The sequence below is a fragment of the Sus scrofa genome, chromosome 4 (assembly GCF_000003025.6).
Source record: "Sus scrofa isolate TJ Tabasco breed Duroc chromosome 4, Sscrofa11.1, whole genome shotgun sequence".
In the NCBI taxonomy this organism is placed as follows: Eukaryota; Metazoa; Chordata; class Mammalia; order Artiodactyla; family Suidae; genus Sus; species Sus scrofa.
The window spans coordinates 119,926,981-119,939,220 of record NC_010446.5 but is presented as its reverse complement, the minus strand read 5'-3'; the positions used below and the strand labels follow the sequence as shown (position 1 = coordinate 119,939,220).

Here is a 12,240-nt window from a genome sequence, read left to right as displayed (position 1 = left end):
AATCTTAGGAATCTGTAAAGGGAACTGAATGACTTTCTTCTTTGAATTACGGAGGAATTCAACCGTTTTATACCAGTGCTCTTCAATATGTGTCATGGAGGAACATCGGAAAGAAGATCCCCAAAATTTTGAGGACTCTGCAGTGCAAAGAGTCAGAGAGAGGTAACTTGAATTTCTGTGGGACTGGGGACCCCACTATTTGTACTAGTTTCCCCTAACTGTTATCAACCAAAAAGCATACAACTGACAGAGCTCCATCTCCTTTTGGAATCTCTGGTGTTAATTCCTAGTTAAAGGCCACATCATCCTACCGACACAAAAAATATGAATTTATTAATTCCAAATTATCCTCACAGAACTCCAGCCATCCACAGGACTGGACTTTTTTCCATGTGCTCAGGAAAGATGTAGACAACCCATTCATTTGATTAAAAAGAAAAGGAAGCAGGCAAGCAAGAAGAAATGTTGAAAGTCAGGTGAATGAGACTATCAAATTACAGAGCTGGTATAAATGGTGCACTTAATCCTAACTAGCATGTGACACAGAGAAACTATGACAACACTTGCATTTCCTTAAGATGATCACTCAGCAGGTCACATTTCCAAACAATTTCACCAGTGCCATATTGTATTACAAACCATCCTTAAAAGATGGATCAATAGCAAACTCACGAGGAATCAGCAAACTCTTCAGTGGCTAATGATTTCCACAAGGTCAGACGGCAAGGGATCTGACTTGTAGAGCAAAAATATTCCCAGGCCTGTCCCCGATCCCAGGACATTTATTTTCATTAACACAGTACAAATACATGTTATCCCCCACTGTTTTGCTGGAGATGTTCACATGGCGTTTAAGTAAACATGCTAACATTTTTAAAGTTTAACATGCTACTATTGCCAGTTTTTAATATCATTCCAAGGATTTCACAAAGGTTAAACGAGGGATCAACGCCGACGAGCCCATCTTGGATAGGTAAAACAAACTGAAAACCGAAGGATGAAGTTTTGGGAGAGAAGTGCAAGTGGGGAGGGGCGTGGGGAGAACCAACAGAGAGTGGTAGGTAATGAAATACTGGGGTTGCGGGGAGAGGAGTGTAGTCGGGCTCCATCCACGAACGCCATCTGTATAAATCAGGCCTGGAGTTGACATGTAATTTTGTGTGGGTCCCCTGAGAAGTGGCCCTCGGGGCTTCATTATTGATGAAGAGATTTTTCTTCAAAGTGGCCTAGTCAGGAGTGCCTCAAGGGGACATTCATAAGCACTCATAATATCAATTTCCAAGCACCTGGGAGGGAGAGACACAGATTGTCTCTTTAATTATTATGATGGAGGTAGAGGGTAGGGAGAATGCTATTACACGACCAAGCTGAAATCCTCCAAGAAATTAAATTACTATAACCTGGTAGAAAAGTTTTATTATCCCCTGGTCATCCCTTAGAAAAGGGCACACTTTACCTACTCCTGGTGCAAAATAAGTTGATCGCCAACTCCCTCCCTCTTAGGAGTTAAAAATGGTATAAATACAGTATGTCAGGCATGTGCAAAAACCCCAAAAAAATAAATAAATAAACTTTCTTTGAAGCTTATGTGCTCGCTTAGAGAACCTATACAGTCCAGTTGATACAAAGAGATGTGGAATTAGGCACCTTTTTTAATAATTGCGTAGGGATTTCTTTTCATAAAAGGATAATACCAAATCCCTTCTAAATATCATTGAGAATGCCAGGAAATAATTTTCACCAATGCTCTGGCCCTGATTTAGTCACAAAAACAGTCAGAAAAACACCAAAGACTCAATCCACAAATATACTGCAGTAAAACAGTAAAGGTTAGGGGGCAGGGGGCCAGTCAACCCTGGATTTGAATCTTATTCCCAGTCTATTCAATGTGGATAATCCTGTATAGACAAAGCCTTAGCCACATACTTCCTTTGACTCCTGAAGCTTATACGAAAGGGTTGGTAATATAACGGGTATTAAAAATATTTTTTAAATATAAATAAAAGCAAAATGAAGAGGATCTCCTTGTTTGACCTGAATTTCAAAAAACTCTTCCATCTCATTGGTAACACGGACAAAAAGAACTCAGGAATTTTCTCATAAGTCATATCTATACTATTTTTTAATCTATAATAAGTCTCTTTCATAATTCTTTAACTTCATTCTCCCTTTCCAAATATATTTTAACAGCCATTGATACCAGTAGTGAATTCTTAGAATTGAACACTCCAGCCAAATGGCATCTTCATAAAACATATGGTATATCCATAATAATAATAATATTTAAAATAACCACAACCATTCAAAAAGCATATATTTTAAGTGATGGATGCTAAGGCATTTTAAGTACATGAATCCAATTAATCCTTATAACTAATGCATGAAATAAATTAAGATTCAATCCACTGACAGGGGGAAAAATGGCAGTCCAGGAAACAATTTGACCACAATCATACAAATAAAAAAATAACAGAGCCAGAATCTGAACCCAGGCCTGTTTTAATACAATGGGTTTTTTTTGTTTGTTTTTTGTTTAAACTACCCATAAAACAAAGCTTGATTTTGTGAGATACAAAATCAAAAATTTTATACCAAAGTACTGAGTTTCTAACATCATTATTCAGACAACTGTGGTGAAGTCTAAAAGAGAAGTTGTATGTTGAGTTAAACACAGATGTTTCATATCTGCTAGTATAACATTTTAATTAAAAGCAATGGGAGCAGTATTAATTATGAGCTACAGAAAAGCTATAATCCTGTTAAGAGTTATCAGCAGTATAACTGGCTCTAGGATATCTGTGAACACCCACATTATTGATGTTTGAGGCCAAAAAAACACCTTTTGTCTTGATACGGAGGATTAAGAGCAAATGAAGTCCAGGAGGCAAAACAGGTCACATCTGAAAATCAAAATCCTGATGATAGCTAAATTTATAATCTTAGAATGCTTTATTAAATAGTTTTTCATTAAGGCAGGATATAAATGACACAGAAATTTCCTTATAGTTTTTAGGATTGAGGATTTTTTCCTCTTATTTGTCATTGTGTGCACCTAGCTTCAAGAAGCAGGAAAGCAAATTGGCCAATTCTACTTTTCGATCTCTTTAACCATATTGAAGCCTAGAATACATCAAACCTCTTATCATATCCTCTTCACCAACATTATTTCAGGACCATCTGTGTTCAGTCTCATTGTCTTTAATTTTAATGTTTCTAACTTTGTGACTTTATGCTAATTATTGGAGATCTCACACAGTGACCACACATGTTTACCTTACGGGAAGGGTCTGTTTTTCAGCTCTTGTGTTGTTGCTTGTTCTTACACAGAGTTTGGTAAAATGGTGTCCTCAAATAGTTAAGGAAAGATATGATTGCTTTGTGATCATCCAGTTATCTCGGCAGTTTGACTCAAGATCTTCTTGGTGTTTTTATTAATTCCTTACTGTAAACGGAGAGTTTTCCAAAAATGGATTTTCCTTCTAGAATGTAAGAAAGGCTATTGAATTTTAGCACGTTTTTACAATTAAGTAATCAGTCAACACTATCTGCTATGATTAAGATGAAGCAGATCCAATCTAAAACTCTCCCTAGTGATAGATTCATCATTAGTCATTAATCTCACAGTTTTTAATTAAACTACTGAAACCAGATTTGAATTCATGTGTAGGGGGCAGAATTAAAAAAAAAAAATACCATCCTTAATTACAGACATATGTAGTACCTTGAAACTACAAGGAGCTATCATTTGAACAACTCTCCAAATTTGGAGTAACTTCCCAAATCACATAATCAGACACATTTCTACTGCCCAGCTAAATTTCCTAGGAAGGAGAAATACTTTATAATTAAGAAAGTATTGTCCACAGGACAGCCTAAAGTAGGAAGGACAGGCATATTTTTAACAACTCAAATTCACACACACACAAAATTTTTTTTGAATTTTAATGCTTTAAAATCCTTGGCAATTCAAGATGGCATTCCTAGGATTTGGGGCACACCCAATTAATAAAAGGAAGGAGACAAAAATGGACTCAACAAAACACACTGAAGTTTAAATAAACAAATAGCCCATAGTTTCTGCAAAGTTGAATCCTCTCCTTCAGGTCTCTGAACCTCCTCTCTTCTCAGGGGCAAAATCAGTTACAGTAAAGGGATTTGGGAATATCTTTTGCCATCTCTACCAATTCATAAGCCTTTTTACAAAATTCTCCTTAAAATTTCCTTTCTCCAAGTAGTTTCCATTATACTCCCATCTTTCCAAAGCCATCATTTTATTATCTTTTCTTAATAAACTGAAAATTATCGATTTTCTTCTCAAATGAACAGAAGTCACAGTTATCAAGAATTCAGAAACCATTTCTATTTGACTCTGAATGCATGATGATTTTGTGGACACTGGACTTAAATCCTATTTTTAAATCCAAAGTAAATTTGAAATGACCCCTAAATTTTATAACCCCTAAAGAGTCATTGACTGATAATTCTAAGAACAGACCTTGACTTGGGGTGGTGGAAATAGCAGTTTAGTTCAACTATAAATAATTACCAAAATTACCAATATTCAAAGAGTTAATTAAAAGCTCACTGTTCTGCATATATTTTCCTTCAGCCAGACTTCCATAGTAAATTCTCAATTAGCCATGTCAGTGGAGGGGAACAAGGCAATGAACAAAAGTGAACTCTTCCAAAATCATCCTTACTTGCTTTGAAGAGCAGATATTGACATTAGACCAGATGTCAATTCAAAGGAAATGAAGTTATCTGTGAGGGTGTGGTTAAGGTCAGGGAAAGTGATCAATGCCTGATAACCACCTTTTTGGAAACCTTCCAGGAAAATTTGTGCTCAAAAGTGATTCTTAACAAAATTCATTTGTATCCCAAAAGTAAGCCCACAGAGTAAAAATAACTTTTATAAGCATGTACCATTAATGAACTTTCAAATATTCATTAGCTCAGAGGCAGTGATTTCCCTACAGAGAGTTTTTCTATGTTTTTATTTTTAGCATGTTTTGCCCTTCTCTTGATAAGATGCCAACTTGTGACATTTGTTTATTATCCTATTATTTTCCTTCCTTAGCATGTTATGCAGTTTGACTCAGAGAAGCTAGGTAACTTAACCAAGGTCATTGTGTAAATAGGGGTAGAACTAAACCTCAACCACAGGCCGTGTGGTCCAGACCCAGACCTGGCACCGCATTAAAATATCTGGAAAAAAAGCCTGCCTTCTCATATCACCTCTACCATTATTATAATGACAATAATTTTTGAATAAATGAGCTAGGTTTCTTGCCTAGTATATATGATCTGCTAATGCATGCTTGCTATGCCTATCTTCCAGCCCAGGGATATTCCAGTTTTGAAGTCTAATGACCTATTTTTCAGGCTCCTAACCCTTCAAACTCTGATGTGATACTGGATTAAGGCTAGAAATATGGAATGAGCACCCCAAACAATTCTGTATACCTCAAAACCTTTTTTTTTCCCCCAGAAACAAAAATGTTTCTTGGCTGGTTCACTGAAACTGAGGTTCTATAGGGAGCTTACAGTTAAAAATGAAATCACTATTATAGTGGGTTGTCACCATCACCTCCTGTTCTTTTCACACTTATCAACTGAACGCATACTCTGTTTCATACCGATTTTTTTTTTTTAAAGATTACTCGCTTCTCTGCATAATTGAGACTAAGGTAATGGTTGCAAGCAGATCAATCTCTAGACAATGGTTTTAATGAATTCATTCAAAAAAGGCAAATCCAATGTTATGCATTCAAATTTGATAGAAAATTGAACCTTCATAGTTCACTCTGATTCTTCAAAAATAAATGAACTTTGGTGAGTCAACAGGATCAACTGAGACATCTATGCTTCGACGTGTTCCCCTAGACTTAATGTCTTTTTTCTCACCGCATTACATTTTAATGACTAATTTCATGCTCTTTCATGGTACTCTAGCTCATGAATCATGGGTACTACTTTGAGGGAAAAGAGAATTACTATGTGTGATGAAAAACATTATTGATTAAAGTGTGTTGCATATATGAACTATACAAAAGCTGAAAAAGTTTGAATACCACTATTCTACATTCTAAGTAACATGAGGCCAACTAAGGTTTAGACTGAGATGAATACACGTGTGGGTCTGACCTTCTTGAATGGTCCTAGTTGAAACAACACATGAAATTAAGCCATTGTGAATGTTTCACTGGCATCTTTTTCCTTAGTGTTATGTGGTTAAGAAATGATTTCATGGGCAACTGCAAAAAAAGATACAGATAAAGAAACTCCAAAGTCAAAAGCCACCTACCTGCCCTCTGACATTCTTATCACTAAAATCAGTACATCAGCAGTGGTGACTAAAAAGGACAATGACATAAATCAAGTATCTTTTACCCGTGCACACATAAATAACTATTGAGTTAAATATACCATATTGATCAATGCGAAAAAGTAAACTATTCACAAGAGAAACCACAAGTAAATTAACTAGACATGTCCACGTAATACACTTTGGCTCTTATTACCACAGTGGATTTTTCACACCAATGTATGGAGTCTGGAGAAAATACTACCACCATCCCCCAAACAGAATACAAAGTTCCTCCAATCAATGACAGATGCAAAACAGTAGGCTCACAATGGCAAAAGCAGCTATTCTGCAAACAGGTGGTTTTAAACTTTTACTTAAGCTTCTGAAAGGACTGAGGAAAGAAAAAGTCTGTCATTTCTAAAGAAAACACAGGTGTGCGCATACACACACGTTTTACCAGAGTAGGAGACTCAGATAAAGAAACCCCCCAACAGAACACAACAAAAAAACGAAAAAGCAGTTTAACTCAGAAGTGCTGACTTTGGGTTACTGTGTCTAAAATCACTGTTTATAATTATATCGATCTCATCGCATACAGAAAGGTCGTAGGGAGAACTCAAAGGAAACGGTATTTCAGAGAGGGTCTTGTTCGCGGGAAGAAAGGTGACATTTTTACAGAACCGGAGTGCAAGAGAGAATCAAAAACTGTTGAGAGAAAAACACAGTTTATTTTGTAGTTCTGATGGCACTGCATTTTTCACGTTCTCAATACCTTCTCCCATTCTTCCCTGTGTTAAATTATTTTCATAAGCAATACTACGGCTTGCAGGGACTGCTATAGCTGACACACAGAATCTCTTTATTTCTATACTCCACCTTTGCAAATATTCAGAATTCAGCGACTGGAGGTGGGGGCTGCAGACAGGTGTCCCCAAACGCGAAACGCTTACGGGTTTGCAAAAGGGGAGGGTGCGGGGGTAGACGGGTAGAGAAATAAGCGCTCCTATGGAAAGTCCATTTCTTTCCAACTCTTGTGGTTCTTCCGTCACTGCCTTTCAGGGACTTCTTTAACCCCGCTCCGAAGTAAACAGCCAGGTCCCAACCCAAAGGACACCCCTCCAGGCGCGGGGCCGCCCACTTCTCTCCCGGAGGCCCAGGCCGGGCTCCGGCTCCGCGCCCTTCCGCGTCCCCCCCACCCCGCCCTGGAAAACCTCCCGCGGAGGCAAAGTTTCCGCGAATGCCACTCCTTCCCCGGCCCCGCGGTGGCCGCGGCGGCCTTCCGGGGACCCACCGGCGGCGCCCCCCGCCCGCCCCGGGCCAGCCCGCGCGCGGTCGGTACCTCGATGTCCGCCACGTCCTTGCTCAGCACAGGGGCCATGGCGATGCCGACAGCTTGAAGTCTCCCACCGGCGGGCCCTCCCCGCGTCCTCCGCCTCCGGCCGGACACCGAAGTGACAGCTTTGCCCGAGCGCCTGTAGAAATAGGAAGCGGAGGGCCGGCGGCGCGGGGGCGGGGCGGGCGCCGGGCGGTGACGCCCCCGGGGCGGGGCTGCGCGCTCGGCCCCGCTGCTCCCCGCGCCCCGCGCGGTCCGCCGAGCGGCGGGAAGCAGCCCGGCCCCCCTCGGCCGCCTCCGCCCCTCAATCTGGCGGCTTGTTTTCCTTCTCCGCGCGGAAGAAGGGAGGGAGGGAGCGGTCGCTCTGGGGACTCACCTTTGCTCCCGAGACTGTCAAAGGCCGAGTTCGGTAGGTGGGGGCCAGACGTGAGAGACCCACAGGTTTAAAGGCCAAAACCGCCGGCGCTCTGGGTAACGCATGACGCCTTTTCTTTCCTTACGCAGGGGCCCTGCGAGGTGCAGAAACACGGTCTTAGGGGCAGCTGCGTCTTGAGAACTCCTCCGGGAGCAGGTAGTAAATGATTCTCCCTCCATCCCACAAATAGGCGGGAGAAGGCAAGGGCGCGGGTGTCTTCCGAGAACGGAGGCGGGGGCTGGGAGAAAGTGGCCAGGGATCCAGGCGAGCCAAAATTTCGACACACAGAAGCTGCAAGTAGTAAACCCTGTATGTGGTACAAAATCAAGGTTGTGTTTTTGCAGAGCAATGCGTTCTAATGGCTATTTTTTGAACAACAATTATCCTAAAATGGGAAGCTCTTTTGTAGAGTTGTTCGTTCTGTTGTGTTCTAGAGCTTGCTAGGGAGAGGGGAGCAATTTTCATTCAGAGATGATCTCAGTCCAGAAAATATTCGCCTCATCTTTGAGTATATCTGTACTCCGGACTTCGCGTCTTTCTCCTTCCACTTGGGTAGATGAGTCGTCCTCTCTTCTCTGGTGACACTTGCTGCTTATTTCTATCCAGGCTTTTATCACACTTCTTAATCTTCTTGGCTAGATTGTGAGTACCTTGGATTCCAGGATTTCCTCTTTATTGTTATTCTTTCATTTGTTCATCATTTCCCTCAACAAATATTTATTGACCTTTTTCAGTTGCCAAACACCTTGTCAGGGGCTCTGGCTAGTCCTCAAGAAGACACGTCTCTCCCATGGGAATTACACTCAGAGTAAGCAAGTAAGCAAACTAATAGGAGACTGTGATGCCTGCTTAGAAGATAAAAGGGGAGCAGGACAGAATAACTGAGGTGTGAGTGCTCACTACCTTGAGTGGTTGGGAAGACTTCTTTAAACAAACCATCAGATTACCTTCCAGAACCTGGAATGAATAGGGGATGAGTACATTTTTCTTAAATCAAATAGTATATCAAGTGAAAGAAAATGTTACATAGAAACCTTGGAGTCATTCTTGACTCCCTTTTTCTTCCACCTTTAATGTATCCCCAAGCTCTCAGGATTCAGTCTCCTAAATACATACTGGAATATGTCTTAATTTCTCCTTCTTCATTCACCACATCCATCAAAGTCCAAGCTGCTGGTATTACAGCTTCTACTCTTATCCCTCTTCATTCCAGATTGAGCTCTAAAAAGTATTAATTAGCTCATCACAGGCACAGTATAAATCTTGCAGTGGTTCCAGTTGCATCCTGAATAAAATACAAACTCCACAGTGACCTCTGAATAACCTGCCCTTCCCTGCTTCTCCAACCTCTCCTAGGGCTACTGTTGACATGACTGATGTTCCAGCCACAAAGTAATCTTCCCATTCTCCAGCCCCTTTTCCCCCTTTGCACGCATCCTCCGTTCTGGTTATCCTTTAGGTCTCAGAGACACCTTCCCCGACCCATCCCCACCACCAACAAAATTAGACTCACTCTGTCTCTGTCGTTCTCTTTCCTAGAACCCTATTTTTTCCTTCATAGCCCTGTCAGATTTTCTGTGCATATTTATCTGAGTGTGACTTGTTTAATATCTGTCTTCTATGTGGAAGGTAAGCTCCGGGAAGGGAAGAGCCACCTCTCACCTGGCTGCCTATTGGATATTCAGTTCCTAGGCTAGGACTGAAATATAAGAGACCAAGAACACCTGGTGATTGCATGAACTCAGTAGATCCTGATTTGGGTTTATATACTCAGCGGTTCATTTTTAGAATCTCTTGTTTCATTTTACCATGTTTCCTTCTCCATGTTCCACTTATTCCTGAGAAGTGAAATTATAATATCTATCAATGACTTTCTAATTAAAACTGCTTTCCTCTTCATTGAGTAATGTTGCAAAGTTAGATGTTCCTTCATCCTCTTGCAGTTACGCCTTACCCCCAAAGTCATCTATATCCTCTTTCTTGGAGATATTTTTTAATGTACACATACATATAGCATACATACATATACATATATTTAGAAGAAGAAAAAAGGATATACATATATACGCATATATACATTTATGGTATATAATATGTAATTATAATACATATGAATTCTTCTCCAGTTTCACCAGAAAGTTTCAATAATCATTTTCCTAATCTTCAGCGATATAGACTTATATGTTCATTTAGGTTGCACACTAATATGAGTTATCAATTAGCAATCCATATTTTAGTTGTTTTATGGGTACAGGTATCCAATTTACCCTTAAGAGTTAGACACTATATTCCATTTTTATTTTATGTGGTTATTATTCTCTACCATAAAGGATAAGCCCCAAATATACTGTCCTGCAAAGATGAGAGCTATTCCGTGATACTGAATAATCAAATATAAAATTTAAATGTTATTTTACCATCCCCCCCAACCTCACCAAACAGATGTAACCTATTCTGAGATATTTAATTAAGGCATATAATCACATTGCTCACATGCCACACCTATACTCTCCGATCAGTGATTGCATCTAATAATACTTTAAATCCATTGAAATTCCACATTAAACACAGTTGTACCTGTAAATAATCCAAGCTGTTTAAAGTTTGCTGCAAATGCATTCACACTCCACTTTTTTTAAGTTGTAAATTATGATGGCATTTGTCAAGCTGTCCCTCCATCTGGAAGCACAGTCAAATATCAGGTGTTCCACATTAATTTTTTGGATGCTTTGGAAAGACAGCTCATCTAATAGTGTACAAATGTACCAAAATGCATCTCAGCCTAATAATTTACCTTACACAAGTGGATATTATTATTATTTTTAATACCATAGTCAGAAAGAAGGCTTATGAGTCACCTTTCATTTCTGGAAAGTTAGTACCACAAATTTAGAAACAATCAAAGTTTAGCTTGCTTAATCCCGGACTTCCCTGGAGTCTGGGATTAAGCAATTTTTTAAAACATTTTTATAAGGTGAGTTTTCTCCCCAAAGGTCGGAGACTTTGATTGATCATAAAACCTCCCCCCACCCGCCTCATCTGATTTTCCAAGGCTAGATTAACTCCTATTCAAACTGACCAAAAGATAATGACTAAAAATCACTTGGGCTCAATATTTCAAGTTTTCCTGCTTCATCAAACGAACATGGTAGAGTTTATGCAACTACATACGTCTTATATTCTATATAAGCCTTTGCATGCTCACGTACACGTGTGGGTGCTACATCTCTGCATATATATTATGAAATGCCATAATAAGTTCAGGTAACACAGTGAAGCTATAAATTCCCGTCAGAAATTTATTTAAAAATTACTTATTGATGTTCTCCGTTCAGGCACTAAGATAGGTATTAGCAATACCCTTGTGTATAATAGCGACAATGTGCTTCTCATGAAAATGAAGCCACTAGCTCAACAACTCCTACCATCAAATAGTGATTTTTGAGCAAGCAGTTTAACTGAATGGGATAATTGTGAGAGTTAAATGGCAAAATGTATATGTTAATATTTTGTAAATTACAAAATGCCATGTAATGTTACACACTGAATACTTAAAGATATGTTCTTCAGTGCTCGTATCCTGAAGATACAGAACTGGTATAAGACTGACTATGAGTGATTTGGGGTAAAATGCAGTGTGAGTAAGAAGTTTGTAGACTTAGCTGATTTAAGGTAGAGAAAAAAATATCCTCTAGAATGAATAGTTCCTAAATTTCCCTCATTACCTCAAGGCCTTTGCCTCAGGCTTGTTACTTCTCTCTCACAATCAAAATTTACCATCGTTCTAGCACCCGGTAATTTACAACCTCAACCTTGGGTGTCTTGCTGGAATTGTACTCTTTCACAGTTTCAATTACATTTGTATTTGGAATGGAGACAACCCTGCTGAAGTTATTCGTTGTTTCTGTTCCTCCTGAGTTCATCTTTTCCCTCTCTCCATCCTGCCTCATTCCCCACTCTCGTTGGTCCTCATCCAGAGAGCACTTCCCAATAAATAAACTTCCTGCATGCACATTTCTATCTGAGTCTACTTCCCAGGAGACCTAAGCTGCATTACCACTACTATATGTTATTTAGTAGAATATAGACTATATTGCATGTTAGAATATATTGCATGTAAAAGGTACTTAATTATCCACATATCTGGACATAAAGAATTGACTCACAAAATAAAGCCTTATCATT

General features: G+C 39.5%; 1 protein-coding gene across 1 annotated transcript in view; it reads right to left on the bottom strand.

Annotated features, from left to right (window-relative positions):
* Window positions 1-7,750, bottom strand: part of DPYD (dihydropyrimidine dehydrogenase) — a 780,991-nt gene extending 773,241 nt beyond the window's left edge. The window contains 1 exon segment of the mRNA NM_214044.2: window positions 7,647-7,750. Coding sequence (NP_999209.1) covers window positions 7,647-7,685 — 39 coding nt within the window. The 5' untranslated portion in view covers window positions 7,686-7,750.